We start from the raw sequence: 16,091 nt of genomic DNA on the forward strand, positions 1-16,091 counted from the left end.
AAATACGTCAAAAAACATTGTTTCCATATGTTTGTTGCCATTCTATTTGCTCTGTTCCGGACATTATTATGAGCCGTTCTCCCCTTAGCAGCCTCCTCTACTGCAGTATCTACCCTGCTAAAACCCTGTCTGGAATGATTTGTGTTGTTCTCGTGGCAGTAAACTACAATTCCCACCATGCACTTCGTTTTTGAAGACGTCGTTTTACATCGTCACATGATCACATCCCAAACAAGTCACATGCCATCGTTGCTTGTTCAGCAGGAATTTCACTGCGCTTGCGGTTGTTGGAGAAAAACACAAGCATCGGAGAGGCAATAGAGAGGTATTTATCGAGTATTTGAGTATATTATATGCATTTTCATATTTTCAACTGAAAAGGTTAAAGCATATGTAGATGGGGAGGTCGGTAGCAGCTTTCGGAAACTATCAGCCAGCTAGCAACAGCTGACGACGATGATGCGGTGTCCAGTTTGCTATAATAACATCACCAATCAAGTTCATTGTCGTGATTTGGGATTTTCTAGGCCTGTTGCTAGATCTGAATCTAAGATCCAGCTGCTTTATATGCAAAGTTGACTATTAGTAAAGCTACCAAATTTCTGTATTTTATGAATGTTTCTAGTCTTTGTTATTGTTTAGGTAGCTCCAGTGGTGTTTCTATGATTTGATGACATTGGTGGTTTAGCCCAAATTCAGAAGGGGGACACTAGTAGGGCATCCGTGGGCATCCTCCCTGGAAGAAGACATTTTCGTTTCAATAGCTAAATGCATCAATCTGGTTAATTTTGAGATTAACATTGAGAGATTATAATTATTAAAGCTGCAACATGTAACTTTTTGGGTGGATGACCAAATTCACATAGAAATGTGAATCATAGATCGGTCATTCTCATTGAAAGGAAGTCTAAGAAGCGGGATATGTTCTATGTGCGCTATTTCTATGCTTAAGTATCGTTTTTTTCTTTCACTTTCAGTTTTGTACAGAAGCTTTAAACAACTTAAATATATACACTACCAGTCAAAAGTTTTAGAACACCTACTCATTCAAAGGGTTTTTCTTTATTTTTACTATTTTCTACATTGTAGAGTAATACTGAAGACCAACACTATGAAATAACACATGGAATCATTTAGTAACAAAAAAGTGTTAAACAAATCAAAATATATTTGAGATTTTTCAAATAGCCATCCTTTGCCTTGATGACAGCTTTGCACGCTCTTGGCATTCTCTCAACTGCTTCATGGGGTAGTCACCTGGAATGCATTTCAATTAACAGGTGTGCCTTCTTAAAAGTGGATTTGTGGAATTTCTTTCCTTAATGCGTTTGAGCCAATCAGTTTTGTTGTGACAAGATAGGAAAATAGTATACGGAAAATAGCCCTATTTGGTAAAAGACCATATTATGGCAAGAACAGCTCAAATAAGCAAAGAGAAACGACAGTACATCATTACTTTAAGACATGAAGGTCAGCCAATACGGAAAATTTCAAGAACTTTGATTGTTTCTTCCAGTGCAGTCACAACCATCAAACGCTATGATGAAACTGGCTCTCATGAGGAACACCACAGGAAAGGAAGACCCAGAGTTACCTCTGCTGCAGAGGATAAGTTCATTAGCGTTACCAGCCTTAGAAATTGCAGCCCAAATAAATGCTTCACAGAGTTCAAGTAACAGACACATCTCAACATCAACTGTTCAGAGGAGACTGTGTGAATCAGGCCTTCATGATTGAATTGCTGCAAAGAAACCACTACTAAAGGACACCAATAAGAAGAAGAGAGCAATGGACATTAGATCGGTGGAAATTTGTCCTCGGGTCTGGAGACCAAATTGGAGACGTTTGGTTCCAACCGCCGTTTCTTTATGAGACACGGTGTGGGTGAACGGATGATCTCTGCATGTGTATTTCCCACCATAAAGCATGGATGTGGTGGTGTTATGGTGTCGGGTGCTTTGCTGGTGACATTGTCTGTGATTTATTTAGAATTCAAGTCACACTTAACCAGCATGGTAACCACAGCATTCTGCAGCGACACGCCATCCCATCTGGTTTGTGCTTAGTGGGACTATCATTTGTTTTTCAACAAGACAAAGACCCAACACACCTCCAGGCTGTATAAGTACTATTTTACCAAGGAGAGTGATGGAGTGCTGCATCAGATGACCTAGCCTCCACAATCCCCCCGACCTCAACTAAATAGAGATGGTTTGTGATGAGTTGGACCGCAAAGTGAAGGAAAAGCAGCCAACAAGTGCTCAGCATATGTGGGAACTCCTTCAAGACTGTTGGAAAAGCATTCTAGGTGGAGCTGGTTGTAAGAATGCCAAGAGTGTGCAAAGCTGTCAATGCAAAGGTTGTCTATTTGAAGAATCTGAAATATAAAATATATTTAGATTTGTTTAACACCTTTTTGGTTACTACATGATTCCATATGTGTTATTTCATAGTTCTTACATCTTCAGTATTATTATTATTATTATTATGTAGAAAATAGTAAAATAAAGAAAAACCCTTGAATGAGTAAGTGTTCTAAAACTTTTGACCTGTAGTGTATTTCAGTGGTTTAGATGGTAGAGTGATTCTCTACACTGAGGGCTTGTTTTGTCACAAACTGAAGTTAGGCAAACTATTTAGAATTTTTGCAACCAGGAAATGGCAGAGCGATTTCTGCATATTGCACCTTTTTAAGAATTTGGTAAAAAATGTAGGTAAACTATCCCTTTTTTTAAAATATGTCTTGAAGAAAGTCCTGCAGGGGATATATTTCCCCTTCAGAGGGTTTGAAAATGTTCATGATAATTCATTTCTCCAAGTCACCTCAACGTCAAAAGTCTAAAGGTGGTTGAGGATGACTAGTTACAGACACTTGTCATGTTTTAGTACGTAGACAAGATATTTTGTGTTAATGGTCTATTGACAGGCCCCTTACCATCTCTGCCTAGCAGCTTGTGAACACAAACAAAATTACAAAATAATTGAGGTAAGAGAAGTATGTAGTCTATTTCCCTTTGACTAGATTAAGTTATCCACCTTGTATTTCAATATAACCTATTCTTATTTATGACTTACAGTCAACATGTCCATGACATAGCTTACCTACATGAATGCCTACAAAAATGCATAGCCTCTGACAAGCACTAATAATTAGCCTGTTTAGTGTGTAGGTCCCACGCCTGACAGTGAGGTTTACAACAGTTATCTACTGTGTCATCATGAGAACAGTGACCCTGATCACTGAAGTCCACTACTGTGATCCTTCTCAGGGATATGAAGTGAAAATCTCTTGGGATCAGACCTATCTAAAACTAATGATTACTTGTCTCTTTAGAATGTGTTTCCGAGGAATGCTGTAAAGCAGGGTTAGGCAACTAGATTCAGCCTAGGGGCGATTTAAATTGTTTTTTGGAATTAATTAATACATTTTTGCCGGAGCGAATTGTCAGGAGGCCGGAACATAATTATAATAATTTTGAACACTGCAAGTTGACCACAACTAGGCCCAAAAACAGATTGTATTTGAAAATAACAACTTCATACCTTGATGACATTGACACACGATCATGTCTCTTTTTTTTTTTATTCGTGGGAATACTTGGCAACAGTTTTTTTTAAATTAAACTCATTTTTAGCTGAATTCCTGGTGACCAGTCTTTTTCTTTGTTATTTTTGGTCACATTCTGGTGTTGGTGAGTAAAGCAAGGTCAGCCGACAGCACAAGGCAGGGGACCGGGGGGAGAACGCACTGACAAGAATGTGTAGGCTACTGGGAAAGCAGGTTGTAGTTTTACTAGGTAGTAAGCACTTAGAGAGAGCTGACAAGGTGTCGAGAAGGCCAAAGCTGTAATGTGTGTTTGTCTTGTTGCAGATTGACGAAAGGGTTGACTGCTGGGTGACACTACATCCACTTTGAGGATAAACTGACAAGCAGTCATCTGTGTCCTGAATGTCACAAGAGCCACAACAAACTTTCAACCTTCAGACTGACCCCTCAACCCAAACTCTGAATACCCTAAACTCAGCTCTTTAGTGTTGAAGTCTGTGTTGAACAGAGTAGAGTGAATTTGGGGGTGTTTTAGGTATTGTTTTTGGGGCTGTGCCAGCCGGGTGGTGTCCCATGGCGATTAACAGTGAGGCGGGGGACTGGGCCGAGGCTGGGAGTGAAGATGCTGGTGAGAGGGCGTGGCTACTGCAGAGCCCCAGTGTGGAGTCCGTTCGCCCCCCTTTGTCAGACAGAGAGAGGAGTGGAGGGGTGTCTGCCACAGCCGCTGTCTTCATTGTGGTGAACGCTGCGCTGGGGGCAGGACTACTCAACTTCCCCGCCGCCTTCAACGTGGCTGGAGGCGTGATTGCAGGGGTGGTGCTACAGATGGTGAGCGCTACATACTCACTTTTGAGACCGAAGCCTGCACACTGTGGCACTCCAGGAGCAGAAGTGAGAATGTATTTGGTATAACTTCCTGTTTTTGTGTGTTGTAGTTCATGCTGATTTTCATCATCAGCGGTCTGGTGATCCTGGCATACTGCTCCCAGGTTAGTAAGTTAATACCCCCCCCTTATGAACACACAATCTACAATTTAAGACAGTCTTTTCCAGCAGTACTCATCCTAGTGACCCTGTGCTGTTTGTCTAGGTCAGTAATGAGGGCACCTACCAGGAGGTGGTGCGGGCCTCGTGTGGGAAGGTCACCGGGGTAATCTGTGAGGTGGCCATCGCCGTCTACACCTTCGGCACCTGCATCGCCTTCTTTATCGTCATTGGAGACCAGCTGGACCGCTGTGAGTGTTTCTCACACACAGATAATGAACATGTGTACACACACACACACACACACACATTTTTAAATACTTTATTTGAATCTACAAATCACATTACAGTCGAAGAATTCAAAAGGACACGGATATCTGGACACTTACTGATGCATTTACTTGAAAAGCAGTGCAGATGCAAAGTTTGGTAACAGAATGACGGTAAAATCTCCCTCAGTTTTTTTTATGTGACCACGTTTTCCAAAAACTCTTAAATATCTACTCCGAATTAAGATTCAAAGATGGCTGCAGAAAGATTGGGGTGTCAACTATAACATCGGTCTGTTAACTGCTAGCTTGCCTGCCCCGGTCTGCTAACTGTTAGACCCGGGCTGCCAACTGCTTGCTTGCTAACCCGGTCTGCTAACTGCTAGCCTGCCAGCCCCGGTCTGCTAACTGCTAGCTTGTTTAGCCCCGGCCTACTAACTGTTAGCTTGTTAGCATCGGCCTGCTAACTGTCTGAATTGCCGTGTCCCCAGTCAGCCCAACCACTCACTGGACCCATGTGTTCACTTGGCTACGCATGCCTCTCTCTAATATCAATATGTCTCGTCCATTACTGTCCTGGTTAGTGATTACTGTCTTATTTCACTGTAGAGCCTCTAGCCCTGCTCAATATGCCTTAACCAACCATGTTGTTCCACCTCCTACATATGCGATGACATCACCTGGTTTAAACGTATCTAGAGACCATATCTCTCTCATCATTACTCAATGCCTAGGTTTACCTCCAATGTACTCACATCCTACCTTACCTTTGTCTGTACACTATGCCTTGAGTTTATGCTATCGTGCCCAGAAACCTGCTCCTTTTACTCTCTGTTCCGAACGTGCTAGACGGCCAGTTCCTATAGCCTTTATCCGTATCCTTATCCTACTTCTCCTCTGGTGATGTGGAGGTTAATCCAGGTCCTGCAGGGAGCTCCACTCCCCAGGTGCTCTCATTTGTTGACTTCTGTAACCGTAAAAGCCTTGGTTTCATGCATGTTAACATTAGAAGCCTACTCCCTAAGTTTGTTTTACTCACCGCTTTAGCACACACACTCTGCCAACCCGTATGTCTTAGCCGTGTCTGAATCCTGGCTTAGGAAAACCACCAAAAACCCTGAAATCTCCATCGCTAACTACAACATTTTCCGCCAAGATAGAACTGCCAAAGGGAGCGGTGTTGCAATCTACTGCAAAGATAGCCTGCAGAGTTCTGTATTACTATCCAAGTCTGTACCCAAAGAATTCGAGCTTCTACTTCTAAAAATTCACCTTTCCAGAAACAAGTCTCTCACTGTTGCCGCTTGCTATAGACCTCCCTCTGCCCCCAGCTCTGCCCTCGATACCATATGTGAATTGATTGCCCCCCATCTGTCTTCTGAGCTCGTGCTACAAGGTGACCTAAACTGGGACATGCTTAACACCCCGGCCATCCTACAATCTAAGCTTGATGCCCTCAATCTCACACAAATTATCAATGAACCTACCAGGTACAACCCCAAATCTGTAAACACAGGCACCCTCATAGATGTCATCCTAACTAACTCGCCCTCCAAATACACCTCTGCTGTTTTCAATCAAGATCTCAGCCTCATTGCCTGCATCTGTAATGGGTCTGCGACCAAATGACCACCCCTCATCACTGTCAAACGCTCCCTAAAACACTTCTGCGAGCAGGCCTTTCTAATCAACCTGGCCGGGGTATCCTGGAATGACATTGACCTCATCCCGTCAGTAGATGATGCCTGGCCATTCTTTAAAAGTGCCTTCCTCACCATCTTAAATAAGCATGCCCCACTCAAAAAATGTTGATCTAGGAATAGATATAGTCCTTGGTTCACTCCAGACCTGTCTGCCCTTGACCAGCACAAAAACATTCTGTGGCGTTCTGCATTAGCATCGAATAGCCCCCGTGATATACAACTTTTCAGGGAAGTTAGGAACAAATATACACAGGCAGTTAGAAAAGCTAAGGCTAGCTTTTTCAAACAGAAATTTGCATCCTGTAGTACTAACTCCAAAAAGTTCTGGGACACTGTAAAGTCCATGGAGAATAAGAGCACCTCCAGCTGCCCACTGCTCTGAGGCTAGGAAACACTGTTACCACCAATAAATCCACTATAATTGAGAATTTCAATAAGCATTTCTCTACGGCGGGCCATGCTTTCCACCTGGCTACCCCTACCCCGGTCAACTGCCTGGCACCCTCCACAGCAACCCGCCAATGCCCCCACCATTTCTCCTTCACCCAAATCCAGATAGCTGATGTTCTGAAAGAGCTGCAAAATCTGGACCCATACAAATCAGCCGGGCTAGACAATCTGGACCCTCTCTTTCTAAAATGATCTGCCGAAATTGTTGCAACCCCTATTACTAGCCTGTTCAACCTCTCTTTTGTATCGTCTGAGATTCCCAAAGATTGGAAAGCTGCCGCGGTCATCCACCTCTTCAAAGGGGGTGACACTCTAGAGCCAAACTGCTACAGACCTATATCTATCCTACCCTGTCTTTCTAAGGTCTTCGAAAGCCAAGTTAACCTCTTACATCTAGACGTTCCGCTAGCGGAACACCTGCTCCAATATCCAATGATGGGCGTGGCGCGAAATACAAACTCCTCGAAAATCCGAAAACTTCAATTTTTCAAACATATGACTATTTTACAGCATTTTAAAGACAAGACTCTCCTTTATCTAACCACACTGTCCGATTTCAAAAAGGCCTTACAACGAAAGCAAAACATTAGATTATGTCAGGAGAGTACCCAGCCAGAAATAATCAGACACCCATTTATCAAGCTAGCATATAATGTCACAAAAACCAAAACCACAGCTAAATGCAGCACTAACCTTTGATCTTCATCAGATGACACTCCTAGGACATTGTTATACAATACATGCATGTTTTGTTCAATCAAGTTCATATTTATATCAAAAAACAGCTTTTTACATTAGCATGTGACGTTCAGAACTAGCATTCCCACCGAACACTTCCGGTGAATTTACTAAATTACTCACGATAAACGTTCACAAAAAACAACAATTATTTTAAGAATTATAGATACAGAACTCCTTTATGCAATCGCGGTGTCCGATTTTAAAATAGCTTTTCGGTGAAAGCACATTTTGCAATATTCTGAGTAGATGGCTCGCCATCACGGGCTAGCTATTTTGACACCCACCAAGTTTGTTACTCACCAAACTCAGATTTACTATAAGAAAAATTGGATTACCTTTGCTGTTCTTCGTCAGAATGCACTCCCAGGACTTCTACTTCAACAACAAATGTTGGTTTGGTTCCAAATAATCCATAGTTATATCCAAATAGCGGCGTTTTGTTCGTGCGTTCAAGACACTATCCGAAGGGTGACGCGCTGTCGCGTATTGTGACAAAACATTTCAAAATATTCCATTACTGTACTTCGAAGCATGTCAAACGCTGTTTAAAATACATTTTTCTGCGATTTTTCTCGTAAAATAGCGATAATATTCCGACCGGGAGTCGTTGTTTTCGTTCAAAGACTGAAAATCTAAAATGGACTCTTCATGTGCACGGGCGCACCCGTCTCATTGTTCTCAGATCGACCACTTACCAAATGCGCTACTGTTTTTCAGCCATGGGCTGCAAAGTCATAATTCAATGTTCTGGCGCCTTCTGAGAGCCTATGGGAGCCTTAGAAAATGTCACGTTACAGCAGAGATCCTTTGTTTTGGATAGAGATGACAAAGAAGGCCAAGAAATGGTCAGACAGGGTACTTCCTGTACAGAATCTTCTCAGGTTTTGGCCTGCCATTTGAGTTCTATTATACTCACAGACACCATTCAAACAGTTTTAGAAACTTTGGAGTGTTTTCTATCCAAAGCTACTATATTAAATCGGGTACGTTTTTTATCCGGCCGTGAAAATACTGCCCCCTATCCATAACAAGTTAACAAACAGTTTACCGACCATTTCGAATCCCACCGTACCTTCTCCGCTATGCAATCTGGTTTCAGAGCTGGTCATGGGTGCACGTCATCCACGCTCAAGGTCCTAAACGACATCATAACCGCCATCGATAAGAGACATTACTGTGCAGCCGTATTCATCGACCTGGCCAAGGCTTTCGACTCTGTCAATCACCACATTCTTATTGGCAGACTCGACAGCCTTGGTTTCTCAAATGATTGCCTCGCCTGGTTTACCAACTACTTCTCTGATAGAGTTCAGTGTGTCAAATCGGAGGGCCTGTTGTCCGGACCTCTGGCAGTCTCTATGGGTATGCCACAGGATTCAATTCTCGGGCCGACTCTCTTCTCTGTATACATCAATGATGTTGCTCTTGCTGCTGGTGATTCTCTGATCCACCTCTACGCAGACGACACCATTCTGTATACTTCTGGCCCCTCTTTGGACACTGTGTTAACTAACCTCCAGACGAGCTTCAATGCCATACATCTCTCCTTCCGTGTCCTCCAAATGTTCTTAAACGCAAGTAAAACTAAATGCATGCTATTCAATCGATCCCTGCCCGCACCTGCTCGCCCGTCCAGCAAATCAAATCAAATGTATTTATATAGCCCTTCTTACATCAGCTGATATATCAAAGTGCTGTACAGAAACCCAGCCTAAAACCCCAAACAGCAAGCAATGCAGGTGTAGAAGCACGGTGGCTAGGAAAAACTCCCTAGAAAGGCCAGAACCTAGGAAGAAACCTAGAGGAACCAGGCTATGAGGGGTGGCCAGTCCTCTTCTGGCTGTGCCGGGTGGAGATTATAACAGCACATGGCCTAGATGTTCAAATGTTCATAAATGACCAGCATTGTCAAATAATAATAATCATAGTAGTTGTCGAGGGTGCAACAAGTCAGTAACACAAGAGTAAGTGTCAGTTGGCTTTTTCATAGCCGATCTTTGAGAATATCTCTACCGCTCCTGCTGTCTCTAGAGAGTTGAAAACAGCAGGTCTGGGACAGGTAGCACGTCCGGTGAATAGGTCAGGGTTCCAGCAGGTCTGGGACAACAGGTCTGGGACAGATAGCACGTCCGGTGAACAGGTCCGGGTTCCCTAGCTGCAGGCAGAACAGTTGGAACTGGAGCACGGCCAGGTGAACTGGGGACAGCAAGGAGTCATCAAGCCAGGTAGTCCTGAGGCATGGTCCTAGGGCTCAGGTCCTCCGAGAGAGAGAGAAAGAAAGAAAGAAAGAAAGAAAGAAAGAAAGAAAGAAAGAAAGAGAATTAGAGAGAGCATATTTCAATTCACACAGGACACCGGAAAAGACAAGAGAAATACTCCAGATGTGACAGACTGACCCTAGCCCCCCGACACATAAACTACTGCAACATAAATACTGGAGGCTGAGACAGGAGGGGTCAGGAGACACTACTCTGAACGGCACAGACTTAGAATATGTAGACAACTACAAATACCTGGGTATCTGGTTAGACTGTAAACTCTCCTTCCAGACTCACATTAAGCATCTCCGATCCAAAATTAAATCTAGAATCGGCTTCCTATATCGCAACAAAGCATCCTTCACTCATGCTGCCAAACATACCCTCGTAAAACTGACCATCCTACCGATCCTCAACTTCGGTGATGTCATCTATAAAATAGCCTCCAGCTATTTTATAGATGTTTTGTTTGCTCTGCTGCCTTTCCTCTATTTCTCTCACTTCCTCTACTCACTATCTTTGTCTTTCTGTAGTGATAGCTGCAATAGCTCATTTGCCAGACGGTGTGGTTGGTGGTCACTGGTACATTGACCGTAAGTTCACCATTTGTGCGACTGCCGTCCTGGTCATTCTGCCTCTTTCCATCCCCAAAGAGATTGGCTTCCAGAAATACGCCAGGTATGCCTTCCTGCATCCGACAAATACACTTTACAAATGTACTAAGTATACCTTCCCACACCATCCTTTAGTCTACAACTGATGATTGAATTTGAAGCCTGCTTTGTATCAGTAGGCTACATGAACACAGGTCAGTCTGATAGTGCTGTTCTCCTGTTTTGTAGTGCGCTCAGTGTTGTTGGCACCTGGTATGTCACCATTGTGGTTATACTGAAATACATCTGGCCTGATAAAGAGATGACCCCCGGCTACATTCCAACCAGGTAAGCTTACTGAACTACAGTACCAGTCAAAAGTTTGGACACACCTACTCATTCCAGGGTTTTTCTTTTATTTGTACTATTTTCTACATTGTAGAATAATAGTGAAGACATCAAAACTATGAAATAACACATATGGAATCATGTAGTAACAAAAAAAGTGTTACTAATCAAAATATGTTTCTTCTTCAAAGTAGCCACGCTTTGCCTTGATGACAGTTTTGCACACTCTTGGCATTCTCTCAACCAGATTAATGAGGTGCATTAATGAGGTGCAATTCCAGGTGCACCTGGAATGCATTTCAATTAACAGGTGTGCCTTGTTAAAAGTTAATTTGTGGAATTTCTTTCCTTAATGCGTTTGAGCCAATCAGTTGTGTTGTGGCAAGGTAGGGTTGGTATACAGAAGATATCCCTATTTGGTAAAAGACCAAGTCCATATTATGGCAAGAACAGATCAAATAAGCAAAGAGAAACGACAGTCCATCATTACTTTAAGACATGTCCGTCAAACCGGAAAATTTCAATAACTTTTTTCAAGAAGTGCAGTCGCAAAAACCATCAAGCGCTATGATGAAACTGACTCTTATGAGGACCGCCACAGGAAAGGAAGATCCAGAGTTACCTCTGCTGCAGAGGATAAGTTCATTAGAGTTAACTGCATCTCATATTGCAGCTCAAATAAATACTTCACAGAGTTCAAGTAACCGACACATCTCAACATCAACTGTTCAGAGGAGACTGTGTGAATCAGGTATTCATGATCGAATTGCTGCAAAGAAACCAGTACTCAAAGACATCAATAAGAAGAAGAGCCTTGCTTGGGCCAAGAAACACGAGCAGTGGACATTAGACCTGTGGAAATCTGTCCTTTGGTCTGATGAGTCCAAATTTGAGATTTTTGTTTTTAACCGCTGTGTCTTGTGAGACGCAGTGTAGGTGAACAGATGATATGCACGTGTGGTTCCCGAGGTGTGGGGGTGCTTTGCTGGTGACACTGTCTGTGATTTATTTACAATTCAAGGCACACTTAACCAGCATGGATACCACAGCATTCTGCAGCGATACACCATCCGATCTGCTTAGTGGGACTATGATTTGTTTTTCAACAGGACAATGATCCAAAATACACCTTCAGGCTGTGTAATTGTTATTTGACCAATTAGAGTGATGGAGTGCTGCATCAGATGCCCTGGCCTCCACAATCACCCGACCTCAACCCAATTGAGATGGTTTTGGATGAGTTGGACTGCAGAGTGAAGGAAAAGCAGCCAACAAGTGCTCAGCATATGTGGGAACTCCTTCAAGACTGTTGGAAAACCATTCCTCATTAAGCTGTTTGAGAGAATGCCAAGAGTGTGCAAAGCTGTCAAGGCAAAGGGTCGCTACTTTGAAGAATCTCCAAATATAAAATATATTTAAATTTGTTTAACATGTTTTTGGGTTACTACATGATTCCATGTGTTATTTCATGGTGTTGATGTCTTCACTATTATTCTACAATGTAGAAAATAGTAAAAATAAAGAAAAACCCTTGAATGAGGAGGTGTGTCCAAACTTTTGACTGGTACTGTACATATACAATTCCCATTCATTCAGACCTGTTTTCTACACCCATGGTACCAGACAGGAAATAGTCCAGAAATGGCATTTCAGCCCACTGCCTTTCATTAAAGCATAGTCTACATCAAACTACTGTTCCCATCATGCTTTGTTTGTGTTAATTAGTCAGTGTGTCTGTTACAGCCCGTCCTCCTGGAGTGCAGTGTTGAACGCCATGCCCACCATATGCTTTGGCTTCCAGGTATCTGTCTGTGTTTGTGAGTCTATGTATGAATGTGCAGGGGTGTGCATATGGCTATTTCTATTACTTGATTGAAAATGCTTGAAGTTACTTACATCCTCTCACAATCGTTCTCTTTTTCTCGAAAGTGTCATGTGAGCAGTGTACCAGTGTTTAACAGCATGAGAAGGAGTGAACTCAAGCCCTGGGGAGGTGTGGTCACCGTCGGCATGATCATCTGCCTCTTTGTCTACACTGGCACAGGTGTGTGTTTGTCCAGTGTGTGGCTCTATAGTCAGTTTTGAAGCATCAGGTTTTTTTTATGACATTGCCCAATTCTAGTGTGATTCGTTGATGTATTAATACTGCATACTCCCTGTCTCAGGTGTCTGTGGCTTTCTGTCGTTTGGGTCTAACGTCAGTCAGGATGTGCTGATGTCATATCCTCCTAATGACATCGCCGTGGCGATCGCAAGGGCCTTCATCGTCATCTGTGTTATCACCTCCTATCCCATTCTACACTTCTGTGGCCGGTGAGACACTAACCTTACCCTACAAAGCAGTGTGTGCCACCCATGCCATTTCAGTACTACATTGTTGTGTTGTGTAACTTGTTTCTTCAGGGCGGTGCTGGAGGGGCTATGGCTCCGTTTCCGCGGCGAGCAGGTGGAATTGTGTGTGAGGCGTGAGCGGAGACGCAGGGTGTTGCAGACGCTTGTGTGGTTCACGATCACACTCGTCCTCGCACTTTTCATCCCCGACATTGGCCGAGTCATCTCCCTCATCGGAGGCCTGGCAGCCTGCTTCATCTTTGTCTTCCCAGGTATGACCAGTGTGTCTGATTCTGTGTGTTTATATCAGCAATAAGCATAATGCCTGTATATAATGTCTGCTCTTCCCTGCAGGTCTGTGTCTGATTCAGGCAAAGCTCTCAGAAACAGAGGTCCGATCTGCTAGGTAAGACTAGACTCACTACCTGTACGTAATCTCCTCATGTGACTGTTACTGAATGCTGATCTTCTCTCTCTATAGCTGGCATGGGATGGTGGTCTACGGTGTCATCATGGTAACCATCGGCACTTTCGTTTTTGGCCAGACCACCGCCAATGCAATCTATCAAGACGTCATCCACTATTCGGACAGCCAATAGAATTCTGACCAGGAAGACTCTTTGCTGCTATTCTGAACTTTATTGACTTATATCAGGATGTGGAGGATCCAACACACACATGCAAACACACTCCCTCCTGTGACTTCTCCTGCATGCCGCACGTCTCGTTGTCTCCCTGACGATGAAACCGCTCCATAGCAAGCACTCGTGTCACCCATGGAGCGATGCTCTAGGATTGGACGAGAGTCCTGAGCGCAACCACTGACAATGACCCATCTTTTTAAAAAGATTATGCAAATGTTATGTCGTTTTTATTACATTTTATTGTGGGAACAGTCCTCAGTGTTTTCGCCCCGTTGTGGGCTGCAGTACTAAATCCGTTTTGACATTCTCAGCCCCTCCTTATGCCTTTCCCTGCTGGCCCAGCACACACCACTGCACTACAGGTGGCATCCCATCCCTCAAGAAACTGGGCAGTGAGAGAGGGTACCTCTCTCTGATGGGTGTTGTTACTGATGAGTAATGAACATACTGTTTTAAGAATGTGGCCAAACATTTCCATCCATTTTTATAGTAATTTTACAATTCCAATGATTAAGTGGTTTGAAGACGTATCCTGCAACTGTAGTTCTGAAACCTGTGTAATGTGGCAAGTGCATTATAATTTTAATCGATTTTGAATGCCTTTGAGATTTCAGAAGTCTGGGGTCTCTGGCTGATTCCTGTGGTTAAACGATTGTATCGGGCCTAGCTTTAAACAGACAGATATTTTAAATGTGCTTTACCAACAGAGAGAGATTAGCTATATGCTACAGAAAGAGGTAAGGAACAAAAATCTATCATGTTTAAAGGGATTGTTCCTCAGGGCAGCAATTACTGTTTTACAATGACTTGAACTTGATTGGAAATGCTTGAAATTCAATTACTTTTTATTATTTGTATTCCATAATTGGAGCCAAGGGAAATAGTTTTTTTCTGAACTGAACCAATTTAGTAATCTGGTTGAACAATAAACAGTCTTATATTATCATGAATTCTCCTGTTATCAATCTACATTTGAATAAACATGATGGTTTTGTCATTGAATTCAGATTGTCATAGTTTTGTCCTAAATCCTCATGTTAGTAAAAACATATTGTCTTATCAGGTGAACAGCTACAGTATACATAGCTGCAGCATACAATACCTTGTGCTGTGCTCACTTGAACAGGAAGGTGGCGTGGCGGTCCTTCGTGGGCAAATTTTGTCATCCAAGTCTGCCATTTTCTGAATTTATGGTTCTTTCAAAACTGGGAGCTCGGAAAAAAACAATGTCAAATCATGATGGTGTCATTGATCTTCAGGTTGTAGCTCTAGAAAGAGGATGGATTTACAATTCCGAGTTGGATGACCATTCAAAACATACTTTCCCAGTCGGAGCTCATTTATTCCCGACTTCCCAGTTGACTTCCGTGAGTTCAAGACAAGTTTTCACAGTTCCGAGGTGTTTTGAGCGTGGAACAAATCATGCGTCATTCACAGCATGGCCAATGTTGAATGTTTATCATTTTAAACTTGGAAAAGAGCCCCTTAATCCCAGAAGTGGAACCACACAGCCACTGTCACTGATTCCTTACCAACACACTCAGTTGAATTTGTGATTTACAACTTGTGTAATGTTTGTCCAGTGGCCGATGAGCACCGATACGTTTTATCTATTTCTCTTCATGTGACAAGGATTAAAAAGGATTAGCCAGTAGATTGTCGGCTTGATTCATGACTAAGATTTACTGAAAATGAAGTCAAATCACGTTATGTTTAATCTGTGACCAATGACCTTGAGCCTTCTTGGATGGGCACTTATGTAATTATGGCAGCGCCCAAGGGGCTAGAATTTGAGGTCTACCCTTAGACTTGGCGGTGACGTAGTGTCCCCATGAATGATGGAGCGTTGCGCTGTGATTGGCCCTGTTCTGTTTTCTGCTGGCTTGCCCCACCTCAGAAAGCACTGAGCTAGGCTGAAACACCTGCATTTTGGTGCTGTCTTCAAGAGACCATGTGGCTTTATTAACTCATTTTTTAGCAAAAATGTGGGGCTTAAATGACGGGTTGCCACTGCTGATGTAGAGAAAATGTAAAAGAAATCTGCAATTCTAGTTTTCCATTGAGATGGAAGAAAATGTAGCGGTTTTGAAGCTAATTTCCAGCAATTCTACACTGACAATTTTGCCATTACTAATGCTTTGCTCCTCTGCTCAAAAAAAAAAAGTTCCAAATACCTGTTTATTTTCTGTCTGGCTTTTGTTAGTTCTCAAACATGGCATTAAT

At 42.8% G+C, this 16,091-nt stretch overlaps 1 protein-coding gene across 1 annotated transcript; it reads left to right on the forward strand.

Moving 5' to 3' along the window:
- Positions 1-231: 231 nt before the first annotated feature.
- Positions 232-14,870, forward strand: LOC115203137 (putative sodium-coupled neutral amino acid transporter 7). The gene is made up of 12 exons (XM_029767546.1): positions 232-325; positions 3,872-4,375; positions 4,483-4,536; positions 4,638-4,782; positions 10,486-10,630; positions 10,795-10,893; positions 12,637-12,694; positions 12,823-12,937; positions 13,059-13,206; positions 13,297-13,496; positions 13,579-13,630; positions 13,706-14,870. The coding sequence occupies exons 2-12, from the start codon at positions 4,121-4,123 to the stop codon at positions 13,821-13,823; spliced, it is 1,389 nt and encodes a 462-aa protein (XP_029623406.1). The 5' UTR covers positions 232-325; positions 3,872-4,120; the 3' UTR covers positions 13,824-14,870.
- The last annotated feature ends 1,221 nt before the right edge of the window (positions 14,871-16,091 follow it).

This window comes from Salmo trutta, chromosome 12, assembly GCF_901001165.1.
Source record: "Salmo trutta chromosome 12, fSalTru1.1, whole genome shotgun sequence".
Lineage (NCBI taxonomy): Eukaryota > Metazoa > Chordata > Actinopteri > Salmoniformes > Salmonidae > Salmo > Salmo trutta.

Coding starts and splice junctions, on each gene's coding strand:
- LOC115203137 (XM_029767546.1), top strand. CDS start 4,121: ATGGCGATTAACAGTGAGGCGGGGGACTGGGCCGAGGCTGGGAGTGAA. Junction 12,695..12,822: donor CCATATGCTTTGGCTTCCAG/GTATCTGTCTGT, acceptor TTTTCTCGAAAG/TGTCATGTGAGCAGTGTACC. Junction 13,497..13,578: donor CTTCATCTTTGTCTTCCCAG/GTATGACCAGTG, acceptor TCTTCCCTGCAG/GTCTGTGTCTGATTCAGGCA.